Source organism: Mauremys mutica, chromosome 5 (genome assembly GCF_020497125.1).
Source record: "Mauremys mutica isolate MM-2020 ecotype Southern chromosome 5, ASM2049712v1, whole genome shotgun sequence".
Lineage (NCBI taxonomy): Eukaryota > Metazoa > Chordata > Testudines > Geoemydidae > Mauremys > Mauremys mutica.
In genome coordinates, this window is record NC_059076.1 from 26,728,846 (window position 1) to 26,743,910 (window position 15,065).

Genomic DNA, 15,065 nt, shown 5'->3' on the forward strand with positions numbered 1-15,065 from the left:
CATCTGTCGCACCTTTTTTCCTTCCATTTCTAAGCTAAACTGATTTGTAATGCTGCTGTGTGGTATTAAACAGCTGCTATGTATCACTGAAGAGGTGGCAGTATCCCAGGGGTGGGTAAAATGATTGCTGTGTAAAGTATGCAATGCTTTTTTTTTTTTGGGGGGGGGGGTGCTTTTTGGCATGGAAGGTGCTATATACAGTAAGCAATTATTAGGTAAGCTTGGTTCCCCCCTCCCTTCTTTCTTTACATTTTCACATTAGTACCAATGGAATATTTTTCTGTTTTCCAACTATCTGACTTGACAGAAAAATGCCAAATCTCTGAAGTTTCAGGTTCACTTTGTGCTTATTTTTAATACATAATATTAACCTTTTTAACATACTTTTTATTTTAAAAGTGTCCTTCAGAGCAGTTCATTTTTTTTTTAGGAACTCATTTCACTTACATTTATTGAAAGTCTATTATGCTTATTTGTTTTCCTGGTGTTAAATCATGGACTTCATTTTCTTCTCTTTTAACACACACATAACTCAAGCTGCATTATTTTGAACTCCATGTTTTTTACTGTCACTGCTGCAGGTAGAGTATCCAGTTGTAGCAAAAAATTAATTTGCTGAGTCTGTATTTCACAGTTCAATGACAGCTGGTTTGCGGTGATGAAGGAAATACTGTTCATTTAGTTCTAAACTAATAAATCTTTAAACTAATACAGGTTATGTGCTCATAGTGAATAAGTAAACCTTTCAGTAGAATGTGAGTAGAATTTTAGGCCTGGGACAGGTGGAATGGATACTGCTGACCTGGATTCTTCTGGATAAATGAATTCTTAGACCGAATGAATAAATACTTAATTCAACCTGAATAAAAGTAGATCATATTTTACATGAAATGCTAGCAGATTAAGATTAAGCTAGATAAGTTTATGGAGGAGATGGTATGATAGGATACCGGGCTTAGTCAATAGGTTAATTAAGTGCCACACTGGTAAATAGTACAATGGGTCAATGATATGATATTCTTAACCTTTTTCCAGAGGGTATGGCTAGAGAGTCTTGCCCGCATGCTCGGGGTTCAGCTGACCGCCATATTTGGGGTCGGGAAGGAATTTTCCTCCAGGGTAGATTGGCTGTGGCCCTGGAGGTTTTTCGCCTTCCTCCGAAGCATGGGGCAGGGGTCGCTTGCTAAAGGAGTGGGGGGATCGGCTTATGTGGCCTGCATCTTGCAGGAGGTCAGACTAGATGATCATAATGGTCCCTTCTGATCTTGAATTCTATGATTCTATGATTCAGTGTGATCTTTGAATACTTCCTGCTTGCACTACTTAAAAACATGTGTGATGTTTCTCATACGCCTCTGAAAATAGACTCCATATATAAGAAGGGACTCTTACTAGAGCTGTAAATTCACTAGCCTTTTCTGTTGCTTTAGGATCAGATTATTTTAACCCAAAACTCCATTGTACAACGTTGGGTACAAAGAATGCAACATTACCCCCCCCCCCTTTTTTTTAAGGTATGGTCGTGGACTGGAGCTAGTAACTACATGCCCCCTGAGGAAATGTAAATTACATTGACCTATGCGCCAATGTGACCAGTACTGTAGGTGGGGATGTGGCTACCGCTGCTCACAGCGGCTGGAGTAATTAAGTAGACAGGAGCGCTCCCTCCCAATGTTTTTTGAGTGTCTGCACTAGCAGAGCTACAGTGGCACAGCTGCATTGGTACAGCTGAGCTGCTGCAAGCTCTGTAGTGTAGCCTTAGAAACGTTAAACAGCTGTGTCCCTTTTAGGCAAAGGTCTCTGCTCTAGGATTTTCTCATTTCTGGCCTTAAAGTAAGGACCAAAGATTTCTCTAGATGGTACCTAAATAAACATTGTTATCACAGCATCTCTCTGTTAAGTTCATATTAGCAGCAGCAACAATGTAAAGCGAATCAGGATGGGCTTTCTTTAGCCCAGTCAAAAGAAATCACTGTGATTCATAATATCTTTCAGGTCAAGCCTTTCTAATGAAGCAGAGGTCAGCTTCTCTGCTGTTCTTTGGTCTCTGGTCTGGGCCTGTTCGCAGAACCTCCCAACCCCAGTTTCTTCCTGAGCAGGAAGAGGAGAAAGCAACTGTTTTTTCCTCTTTACAGGGCCCTCTCCATGTTACTACCACTTCCCTGCTTTACTGGTTGGAATTCTCTCTTCCTAGCTGGCAGGTTGCATAAGTTCTCAGGGAAGGACCAGTACTCTCCCATGTTCTCCATACAGACAGTTAACCCATTCCCTAACTTACTAAAGACGTGATCCTGCAGACCCAATCCTACATACGTGCTTAAATATACTACTGTGAGTAGTCCCAATGGAGTAGATCTTACTTCTGGTAGTAAAAGTAAGCATGTGTATAGTTATTACAAGATCAGAGCATCTGGGGAAAGTTAATCCTTTCTGGCTAAGAGAAGTGAAAACGTTATCTAATTTAAAAAAAAATATGTTCTCAATAATAGGTGAATAGAAATTCAACCATGCTGATAAACATTCTTTAGCAGTCTAAATTCAATACATTTATCAGATGAGTTTTATTTTATTCTAATCATATAGTACTGTATTGGAAGAATGTTCTGTTGTGCATCAAAGGCAAATAGCAGTAAATGCATCTTCTTTAATACCAGGTTAGTTCTGTTTATTCTGCTTTGTGATTATAGTAAGCACAATATGCCTGTTTGTTCCTAAGTATGCAGAGGTATCAAATTTACAAAATGTAAATGATTATTATTGTTGGCTCATATGCATAACCTGCTGCATCTGTCTTCCCACATGCCGTTCAATTTGTCACCCTGCGAACTGATCTGATGAAAAACAGGTTTATTACTTATGTTTAGCAGTTTCCCAGATGGGCAATATTAGACTGAAACAGGAAAATACTAACATTGATGCATAGTGATTATAGTCAGTCTTGGAAACTAAAAGCAAGTTTAAATAAAAACACAAACAAAACAACAGGAAAAGGATGCCATAATTCCATAGTAGTCCACTAAGGTGCACATTTAATAAGAAATAGCTTAGATCCAACATGAAAACACAAGGTAAGAGCTGGAATTCTGTTCCCAATGTTAAGGTGCAAAAAAGGGAAGAAAATCTAAAACACAATGTACAGTATTGGATTCATTTTTATAAAATGCACCTGATAGCTAATTGTTTTAGAGCAACAAGTTGGAATTTACCATCCCAATAATGTTTCTAACAGTGTTCCTTGAATAGAAGCTCATAGTTCAGTCATGTTATGTTGTGTGAAGGAAATACTTCTTTACACAACACATAGTCAACCTGTGGAACTAGTTGCCAAGGGATGTTGTGAAAGCCAAATATATACATAGGTTCAAAAAAAGAATAAGATAGCCATTGATGGACTTATTAGCCAAGATGGTCAGGGATGCAACCCCATGCTCCAAGTGTCCCTAAATGTCTGACTGCTAGAAGCTAGGATTGAATGAAAGGAGATAAATCAATTGATAATTACCCTGTTCTGTTCATTTCCTCTGAAGCGTCTGGCATCAGCCACTGTCAGAAGACAGGATGCTGGGTTAGATGGACTATTTGTCTGACCCAGTATGGCTGTTCTTATGTTATGTAAGTATTTCACTTATCTCAGCATGCTGTCTCCTCTACAGTGTGACCTCATTTCTTTTAGGAATCATTTATTTGTTGATTGAAAAAAAACCAAGTGTAGTCTGATTTGTCTTTTCATAATGTATTTTCACTCCTATTGACATGTTTACTATACTGTATACAGAGCATAATTCTTATGCTTCCATTAACTCAGAAGTCATGAGGTCAAGAAAAAACTTGTCAACAAAAATCAAACATTCATATTTTATTATGTTACATTTATTAAATCAGAAAGTATGCTTGAAGCGGTGCTGTGTACAGAGCACTTACTAATAGGCACGGGGAGATGGGACTCAGCAGATTGGGATGAATAAAGTTATTTTTCAAATGTAAATATACAGACTCGCTTGTGGGGTTTGCAAAAGAAGTAACTTTTTAAATAGAGGGTACTGATGTGGTAAACTGGAATGGTGAAAGCTACATGATCAGAGATTGTATTAACTAACTCAGACTCTAAAATCTATCTGCCTTGGTTTTGTTTAGTACATGAATTCTGAGATTCTTTGTGAATGTATTCAAATTCCCTCAGTAAATATTATTACATGATGGCAGTGTGAGAAACACGTGTACATCATAAAATGGATATAAACTAATTTTAAACTTCTAAAAACTTCACAAACGTGGCTAAAAGATTCGCTGGGAATATGTGAATAGTCAAGAATCAGCATGGAGCCACAAGATGTGCAAAAATTGCCTATTATAGAAGAAGATTTTCCCCAAAGCTCAGTAATTCATTTGGACTCAAAGTAAGGGTGGCAACGCTGCTGAAAAGCAGACCCTCCTCTTCAGATCTCTTCTTCTTAGTTTGTGGTGACAGATCTGTTCTTCTTAGGCTGTGGTGACAATTCCATGTTGGTGAATTACTGATTCCTGCCAGTTTATCACTTCTTACTGTACGCCCCCCCCCACCCCATTGGCCTGTGTCATCTTTTCTTCTTCACCTTAAAAAGCTTTTTTAACAAATAGCCATATCTTGAATGTAATGGCCTTGCACCACTTTCACCTGCAGTCTGACAATATGCAGTCTGACAATATGCAGTAATGAGAGTTGCCCCAAGCATTGCACAGGGTAAAGGTGGTCTCTTTCTAACCTTAGGCTAACACATACAAATCCAATAATTCTTGTGCGCCACTATTCAATTTGTCACTATTACGCTTTGGCAGAGATGTCTGTTTCCCACAGTTCTTGCAAAGAAGTCTGTCTTTGGTGTTCTCCTATGCAACCTCACTGGCCCTATCTTTGTCCTATCTTTGCTTCCTCCTCCATTCTACTGCCTTATTCTTGTTTTATGTCTTCCTCCCTTTTCCTGTCCTCACTTGGGATTATATCTTAAGTGTCCCCAATGAAATTTGTGTTTGACAGTATTTGTTATGTACATATTACAGAAGACATAATAGAGAAGTAGAAAAGCCACTGACATCCACAGTGCCACTCTCTCCTGCCTTCACACAATCCCCTTTTAGAACAGATGGTGTCTGCACAAATGCCCCAGAGTAAAACAATAAAATACTGTGGTCCTGGTACACATACTAGAGAGAAATCACTTGATCATTACCTGTTAGTTTCACTACCTCTGGGGCACCTGGCATTGGCCACTGTCAGTAGACAGGATACTGGGCTAGATCGACCTTTGGTCTGACCCAGTACGGCCGTTCTTATGTTCTATATGTTCTAAATTCTTTATCCCTACTTTGGCTGTTGTAAAGCTGCGTTTGCATGCATTGTGTCTAATTATTACAACAAATCTACATAATAATTGCATGTAATATAATGTAGGTGATTTGAGAATTGGATGGTATAATACAGTGTAGGGAGTGACATGAGGCCAGATTCTGGTTAGTTCCGGTATGCACGTGCTGTTGAAGGAGAGGCAGGAAGGTGGCTACCACTTTATGCTGCCGCAGAGGGGTTGGGCATTATTGCAGTATTTGCACTTCTCTGCCAAGCGCTGATGATGGCAGTAAGTTCCTGAAAGGTGTGAGGAGAGGCCAGAGGCAGTGAGCTTGTTAGCTCCCTGAGTAGCATCACGGTTCAGATGGCATTTTCTTTAGGGTTAATGCAGCAGCGTCACCGGTTCTGTGTACCTAGCAGCTTTTGGAGGCACCAAGTCTCATGAAGCTCTCATTAGCATGTTGTGCTTCCACACAGCCTCCAACACAGAGCTATGGCTTAATGCCACAGTTCAGCCCCTCTGCTACTGTAAGGTATGTCACAATCTATGTACTGTACACTGCAGCTTTGTTATATTTACTATGCCTGTAAAATCTTATAATTTTTCGCAAACTTTAGTAATACGTTGTCCTTCCTTAGGGTTGTCTTGCTTCGCTCCCTTCACTTACTCCTTTGACTCTTTCATTTAACAAGGACAAAAGAAGCAGATTGCAAGGAGTAATGTGATGCTCTCTTGAGATAAGGCATTTAGACATGTATAAATAGAAAGAGAGGCATGACTACTCAACATCAAATGTGACGCAGTTTTGTAGCGAGTCTTCAAGAAAAATGGCCCCATTTTGAATAAGGGGGCTTTAGATAAAACAATGGTAAGAGAGCATTTATATTCCATAACTTTCTAGTCTTCTACATCTGTAGGTTTCAAAAGTAAAAATAAATAAATAAAAATGTAACATTGCTTTATAATGTAGAGTGTAATTAAGGTATTTATATTTCGTTGCTGGGATGTATTTGGTGGTTGAGTAGTTTTTATTATATATATTTTTTTCAACTAACGTTCTTCAATGACCTATTTACTGAATAGACAGATGAGTAGATAAAAATAATAAACCATTATAGACACCTTCATAAATTTTCCTCTAGCCCAACAAGGAGAAATCCTGAAGTCCCTCCATATTATCCAGACAACAGCACTAAAATACTACATTGGTATCTAGACTAACAGTACAAAATGATGTGGGGCTCTTATTTTTAATCTTGTACAGATATATCTATTTTTCTGTAGCTGTGAATATTTTGTATTACATGCCATTATAATTTCCCCCCCTCTAATTTGTTTAGATCAAAAGTTAAGCAGTGTAATTGCATTGAAAAGTGCTTATTATACTTGAACATTTTCCCAAGGGGGAAAAGTTCTGAACAATGAGACAATACACTCATCACTTATGTCACTTTTATGTTTTGCGTGTTAGTTTAGAACTGCAAGCACATCTATACCGTAAAGAGGTAGATGTACTTCTGAAGATCTAACTTCTTCATATCCTGGTTAGGTCACTTAAGCCAGTTCTACACTTAAAGTCTTTGCTGGTATAGTAATGTTGGTTAGGAGGTGATATTTTTATGACAGTATTATGCTGGCCAGAGTCCTAGTGGAGATGTAGATACTGGCAAAAACGCTCTTTTTGCCAGTATAACCTGGATCTACAATAATAAGGTGTTCCTTTATAGCTAGACCTCTATAGCTTTTCTGGGGTGGACTAGGTTTTAAAAAGGAGTCTATCATCATTTGAGTCCCTTGTGGATATATAGCTATATCACAAAGTACATATGAGTGACAATCCTTTTTCAAATGAGGCCTGCGAATGTTGCTGGTCAAGACTGAAATGAATGGACAAAATTTTATGGGGAAAATATGCAATGGGCCTGACAGATCCAAGTTTGGGTGTAGCCTGTGCTATTTGCAATTTCAATTGCATGAGCATCAAATTCTCATATAGATATTAATTACACATGCACCATCAAGCAAGAAGAGTGGTCTGTGTTTACTTTTCCTCCACCCAACTAGCGTCAGTATCATTGCTGTTTTTGCTGTCATGGTACATGCATATGTGGGTGGAAGAGTTGCTTTCCTTTTTGTGAATGTCTGTTGTGCTTCCTTTCTCCATCTGCAGTCAGACTGAGAACTCCCCAGTAATTCATTTACTCTGATATTTCTCATAGTTCTGCTCACAGAAAATGTTAGGAATTTTATGACCATTTGTTCCTAAACTAAAGTAAGAGATGTCTGAGAGGAACTTCAATAAAAAGCTTAAAAGAATCAGGCACTAACAAAATGGACTTCTATTCAGGGAGCTATTGAATGACTTTGGCTGCACTAGTTTGTTTATACGACAACTTAGAATATGTTATTAAAAATATCACACATAACAGAGGAGAATTGAGTTTCATTACTCGGATGTAATTATCTCACACTGTGTGAATCTGCCTTTTCTTGTCAAGAGCAAAGTACAAGTCCTAGCCTATTATAACATCTCTTTTGATGTATTTTTATAGGATATAATGAAAGATGAATGTTCAGTGCTGAAGTTGCAGCTGAAGGAGAGAGATGAACTCATTTCCCAACTACGTGAGGATCTGGTAAGCAGGATGTGCCCTTTTGTCTGAGAAGTTCACTTTAACTGACAAGGTCGGTCACTCATACAAAAACTAAATAAACAGTTTCACACCTTCTGCAGGATGGACATCTTAAGGCTATATTAATCATTCAACCTGATTAATGCAGTTTTTATGACTCTACATTTCTGGGGACTTGTCAGACTTTGAAAGGGCTAATACCCAGACACCCTAATGGTGGTTCTTTGTTTTAAAAGATTGTGTTGACAGTTGTCTTACAGTATCAAAGAGGCATTAATCATTGGTGAAGGAACAATACAGCACTGTGTGTACGGGTTAGCATATGCCAAAAATCTTGAAGGGCAGTACGTGCTTTCTGGTGAGTTGTAAATTATTCTTCCTTCCATTGCCTTGCGAAGCAGTGAAGCTATCCAACACATAACTAAATACTCTCTTCTGTTAAAACAGATGTTTCCTTAATTTGAAAAAACAAACAAACAAAAAAAAACCACCTGAATACTCTGATTATGTTGATACAACTTTTCATTATTGTATTATGTGGCAAAGTTTTGTTGACTTAAATTTTAGGATAGCCATATTGATCGCAAGTGGCAAAGCTGTATATATAATATAGAATATATAGAAGGAGTTTTAATCACAATCGTATCAGTTTTTTTTTAAATTCCCTTTAAAAAAATTAAAGGATGAAGAGTTTTTTTTGCAGATATTTTTAAGGGTTGTTTTAGAAGGAAAGAAATTAAGAGCTGAGTTGAGGAAAGAATTTATGCGTGTGCTTAAGTTCCTTTGGCTTCAATGGCACTTAGATAGTGCTTAAATATCTACTTAAGTTCCCTTCCTGAATAGGGATGTTTTCCTGAATTGGGCCCTTAGGCCCCAATTCTGCAAGTCAGTTCTTGCAGGATAGAGCTGATTCAGGGGTGGCAGGTTTGTCTAATTTTTGGTGGTGCCCAGAACAGGTCCAAGTCCCGCTCCCCCCACGCACCTGCCTTGTAAGCCAATATACAGGAACTCCTCACTTAAAGTCATCCCGCTTAATATTGTTTTGTTTTTACGTTGCTGATCAATTAAAGCAGTGGTTCTCAAACTTTTTGTCGTGGATAACTTGAAAATTGCTGAGAGTCTCGGCAGACCACTTAATGATCTTTCCAAATGATGTTTGTACCGTTTAGCTAACTATTGTAAAGCGCTTTGGATAGAAGTGCTATATTAAAACAAAAGCCTTTAATAATTAAGGGCTTTTTGTTCTACACATAAAAGCACACGACTCATATTTTAATATCAGTAGTCTTAACCTTTCTAATGTAATGGATGTGCCCTCTCTCCCCTGCTGCAGCAGGCACCAAGCTGGGACTGGGAAGGAGCGGGGTCTCTCCCCTGCCACGGCAGCCATAGAGCTGAGGCTGGGAAGGAAGGTCATCTCTCCCTGGCAGCCGCAGCCCTGGAGTTGGGGAAAGTCACCTCTTTCTCTGGTCGCTGCAGCCCTGCGTGTCCCAAATTCCCCCCACCCCCTCTTCTCATACCACTGCCACCTCCCACCTAACCCCTATACCCCCCAAGGCCACCACTTCACCTTACATGTGCGTCTTCTCCAGAGTCCAGGCACCTAATTAGTGGAGCCACACCTGCACAGCTCCACTAATTTGGTAGGTGGCCCTTCATTCTGTCAAGTGCAGCCGCCCAGGCGTGCATCTTAGAGGGAATTATCCACAGACAACCTGAATGGAGTGGTCTGCGGACCACAGTTTGAGAACCTCTGAGTTAGAGAACATGCTCGTTTAAAGTTGGGCAATACTCTCTTATAAAGTTGTTTTGTATTATTTTTTTTATCATATGCTCCTTTGTTTACCTGTGCGGAATCCTATCTAACTGTATAGTTGTATCCCATGAGGCTGTTTGCGGGGAAGCAAAGGGGAAATGACTCAAAAACAGAGACAAGTCTCCTTAAGAGAACAATGGAACTATTAACTGGGGAATGCCCCTGCCTGGGTCCAGCCAGGCTACGGAGGTTAACTGTTCCTGAGCCTGACATGGGATTCAAAGGGGATACTAAACCATTAAAGGACCCCAAAGGCTTGAAAAAGAAGAGGGGTTAAGTGGGTTGTCAGTAGTGTGGTAAGAGGAGGCCCTGAGATATAAACCTTGGTATCAAAGGCCCGGTATGAGGCCTAAGGCCTGAACTAAAGTAATGGTCAAGGCTTTGCTAACAAAACAAAGTGAAACACTGAGCCAGAGGCAGGCCCTGCTCACAGAAGCTGGTGAGGAAAGGGCTGATACTGCAAAAAGAGACGTACCTAAAAGGTACTGGACACCAGATATCAGAACATTCGCATACTTGTACACTCCACACAGATAACAAGGAACAAGCTGACCCATCCCAATGACAGGGCCAAAAGGGGAATATGATGGATAGAGGTTACACATCACTCCTGACGTATTGAGGTGCAACCCCTCGACGTAGTAAGATGCCGTCTCTCACCTTGTACATGTTGGTTCGAACAAAACAACTCTATCCATCATATTCCCCTTTTGAAGTGAATAATGATATGAGCTAAATAAAAATCCATTGTGGGGGATGAAAATTCTGTCAACCTCAGCAACATTTCCCCAAACCACGTCGTCTTGTGGGAGAGGTAATGGGAACATGTACCTTAGAGGCTGCTCCTATTTTCAAACCAGAGGGAAGCCCCCTAATGCAACAGAGACATGAGACACTGCAAGGAAAGCCATGTCTCTGCTGCTTTCCATCATTGGCGTCAACTGAGGGAGCCATGCTGCCATTTTCCTCACCTGCTTGTGGCTTTGCAACAGCAGCCACTGATGTTAGACAGAATCTGCATCTACACTATCAGTTTTAATACATATTTTTCAGTACTGTGGAAGCACTAAAACTGGTGTAAAGAGGGCACCTCTGACCATGTTTTCATGACAGTGGCAAAAACGCCTGAGCATTGTCTATGTATTGGTACAATTGCACTAGGGCTGAGAAGTGGGCACAAAGAGTTTTATGCCATAAACATGTATATACATATAACTTTACTCATGTGAGTTGTCCTGCTGTAATCAAGGAAAGGGGAGGGTGTTGCAGAGATGGCCCTCTAGGGATGTGGAGGGAGGGGGGATGATTTAGGTCCAAGTGATGAATTTCCCTCTTAGTCTGGCTGTTGGGACATTGTCCAGTTGTCATTGCCCCTTCTAATGACTGGATGTGAGTCTGCTTCAGCTGCTAGCTAGAGAACTTAATCCTTTATCTCAAATTGTAAATGTTTATACTTTAGAACCAGAGGTTCTGGGATCATTCCCCAGTGATAACCAAGATGGCAGTTATACCTATTTTACCTTTCCAAATCACATGTAACTTCCAATTCCTTGTCTAAATACTATACAAAATGAAACATTTAAACTACAGCTGGGTTGTCCTTGGAGTGTAAAATTAATGAATATAAGTTTAGTTCTTTTTCATTATAATTTACTATGGCTCGATTTCAGCTATGGGCAGTTTGCCAGTTTGCCTATGAATCCCTCCTACTATACTGTTTTGATGCATACATGAGATGAGTGCCTTTTAGTGATCTCCATTATACTTCAAAGCCTTATAATGTGTGAGATTTACTTGGTTCTTCTGAGGTAGCTGAGCCCTGTTTATGAAAAGCATTTGGGCCAGATCCTCAGCAGGTCAGGTGTAAATTGACTTCAGTATAGCTGTGCCACTTTATACCTGTTGAAGATATTGTCTCTTCCTGCCCACCCCCCCCCCCAACATCCCAATGTTATTTTTTTAAAGGGAGAGGGATGAAACTTGAAAAAAAAATTCCTAGAGGAAATACCCTTTTACAAGGTACGTGGAAGGAGTAAGAGGAATTTTAATTTACTTCAAAATACATATTGAAAATCAAATTGAATAAAATTTCATGTCCTTGAAACTTCAATAACACAGTAATTCCTATTTGATAAGAATAGCGGCCTTTATGCAGGAAAATCATATTCTAAGTTCATCTTTATAGTAATTCCCCACTTGCTCTACATTCTATTATAATTCGTGATATTATTTCATGTTGTCCATTTTATGATGGAATATTACAGACCCATGGATAATTTACATAAGAACAGACATCTGTAAGTACTTTCAAATCCTCTTTCTTCCTCATATTTAGGAAACATTAGAAGCAGAAAAGAAATAGATTAGGTGTACTTAAACATTATTAATGTGTCAGGCTTCTTTTCCCCTTTTTAGAGGGAGAATTAATTGCACGTATTGCAGAAAAGGCTTATCTCAGCAGTAATTACTCTCCAACTCCGTTCTGCAAGACAGATGTAGTGTGTGAAAATAATATCCTATGATACATAATGGGGATTAGCCTCCAATTCCTAGTCCACTCCAGCTCCTTTATGAAAAGCTGTCAGTAAGATAGAATCTTCAATATTCTCTAGCACTTCTGGAGGTGATTCTGCATATTAGTTTAAGTCCTTATCACAAACTGTTGTCATCTCATGATGTTTGGTATGAATATAAACAAATGATTGTTGTGTCCTTGATGATGAAAGAGCCTTCCTGCTGTGACACAGATTCTGTTCAACATATTTACGTAGAAGTAACATTGCAGAAATTAGCAAATATACCATAAAAAGTGTCCTTAACTGTCCCTAGAGAAGTTACAACGTGACTAACACTCCTTTAATAATAGTGCATCCCATATGCTTGTTTTCTGTTGAGGTGTCACTGGTAAACTGCTGACTTAGTGAGACATGCAACATTTTACTGACTGATCTTCCTGCAGATGCAGACAAATATGACCAGGCTTTACTCAGAAAACTACTTAATTTCCATTCCAGTGTGGAAATCATAAATTAGTGCTGTCCAAATGGATAGATGGAGTATCTGAGTGCCACATACTTCCATTTGACAGGTTTCATTGTAGCAGCCGTGTTAGTCTGTATCTGCCATTATGCACACTGAATCTATTTCCCCATTTAAGTATTGTCACACCTTCTTGTCAAACTGTCTGAAATGGGCCATCTTGATTATCACTACAAAAGTGTTTTTTTTTTCCTCCTGGTGATAATTGCTCATCTTAATTAATTAGCCTCTTCCAGTTGGTAGGGCAACTTCCACCTTTTCATGTTCTCTGTGTGTGTGTGTATGTGTCTGTATACGTATAATCCTTACTATATGTTCCATTCTATGCATCTGATAAAGTGGGCTGTAGCCCACAAAAGCTTATGCTCAAATAAATTTGTTAATCTCTAAGGTGCCACAAGTACTCCTATACTTCCATTTGGCTCCCACTTTATTTTGTTTAGTTAGGATTTTGAATTAGCCTGATCTTTATTTTAAATCTAATAAACATAAAAAGATTCAACTACAGATATGGTAGGACCTATAAGTGACAATATTTGGGAGGCAGTGGATAAGTTAAGGAATTTTAAAACCTGACAATTTAGATGTCTTCGTTGAAGATGATTCAGATGAAGAAGCAAGAGAAGCACTAGACAGTTTTGGCCGACGTATATGAAAAGCCATCTGTCTCTTTTTTTTACAGATTTAAATTCCATCTTATGTAAGCAATGGAAAGTGGTTTCTTTCTTTCTTTATTTTTTTTTTACTGTGCATGGTGAAACAATTCCATGGGTGTCCTACATACAGGCATCAGGCTAGATCTTCTGCAAGTGTAAATGGGTGTATCACCATTGGCTTCATTGGAGCTGTGCCAGTTTACACCAGTTGCATTGGTTTCAATGGAGCAGTGCTGACTTACAGCAGCTGAAGATCTGGCCTGAACATGATTGTCAACTAAGCCTTGTATAGGCCATTGGTGAAAGAATCCAGGGTTTACAATTCTAAAAACTCCCCCCACTGAATCTGCAATTTGAACTAAATATGAATGGTCACTATCTGTGATTAATATTAATGGTATGGAGCGATGATATCACATTACAGGTTAACGTATCTGCCCCATAGATGATATTCTAGCCAATACATTATAGTGGAGAAGAATTCTAGTTTGCCTATTTTTTTCATTGCCTCCTTTTTCTGTTGGCAGTCTATCTGATACAACACATTCCTCTGGGGAAAGTGGGCATTAGGGTTCTTGGGTACTTTTTCATAAGAGGAAATGCTTCCAGTGATGTACTATGCCAAAATTTCTCCTCCCCTCATTGTTATGCAGTATGCTGGTTGATTGCCCCTTGTCACCCCACAGCTAGCTACATTTTAATGGTCAGGTATCCTCCAGGATGAAAGGTGTGGAGAAATAATTTAAATTACCCTTTATTTTTTCAATATTTTTAATTATGATCGTGTATACTTAACACAGGCCAAACTCTCATACAAGTCAGTGGGAGTTTGACCTCCAAGATCTGGTTGTCTAATAACATCTGGCTAAATTCTGTTGTATTACATATATTTATGCATGCAAAAAAGGAACTCAAGCTGCTAAAAAAAGATGCACATATGCCAGAATGCCTGTTGTGCTTCTCAAAGATCAGCAGTTTAATTTGTTTGACTTATCAGTTGGAGTATGTTGCTGAAGGCATCCACATGACACATTTTAGCTGCATCCATCTGATGTAGATGAACGTCAGGGAAAATTTATAACACACTGCTTCATCCTCAATTCTCAATGTGCACAAGAACACGTAATGAATCAACTGTTGCTATTGTTAAAATAATGGGGTCTTGGAATAAGAATAATTAATAGATAAATGAGGCTTCAAGAGATGAAAAATTGTAGACTATACTGGACAGGCCAACCTGATGTTGATTTGGAGAGATAGGAGACTATTCCGAAAATAATTAGAAAGCCATTTGTCCGTCCCTAAACGGGGTCCACAACAATAAATTAGTTTTGTTGAAATATTGATTGGGATGATGTGATATTTCACAGAGAAGTTCACCATGAGCAGTCATTCCAAAATGCATAACTGTATCTCACTATTGCTATTTCATTGCCATTTCTGTACAATACAAGGGGTACAGGGACTTACTAATACTACATTGGGCAAAGAGATTTCTTTTGCCCTGTCATTTTGCCCAAACATTTTCCAAATGTAGAAGCTGATTTCTATCCTACTGTGAAAGATCATGACTGTTGGACCCTTTGGTAGGTGTTCT

The 15,065-nt window shown here is 39.0% G+C and overlaps 1 protein-coding gene across 10 annotated transcripts in view; it reads left to right on the plus strand.

Annotated features, from left to right (window-relative positions):
• CCSER1 (coiled-coil serine rich protein 1) overlaps window positions 1-15,065 on the plus strand; it is a 1,044,860-nt gene that overhangs the window by 567,557 nt on the left and 462,238 nt on the right. For all 10 annotated transcript variants that reach the window (XM_045019268.1, XM_045019270.1, XM_045019277.1 and 7 more), the window contains exon 8: window positions 7,877-7,960. In XM_045019268.1, coding sequence (XP_044875203.1) covers window positions 7,877-7,960 — 84 coding nt within the window. The remainder of the gene's footprint in view (window positions 1-7,876; window positions 7,961-15,065) is intronic.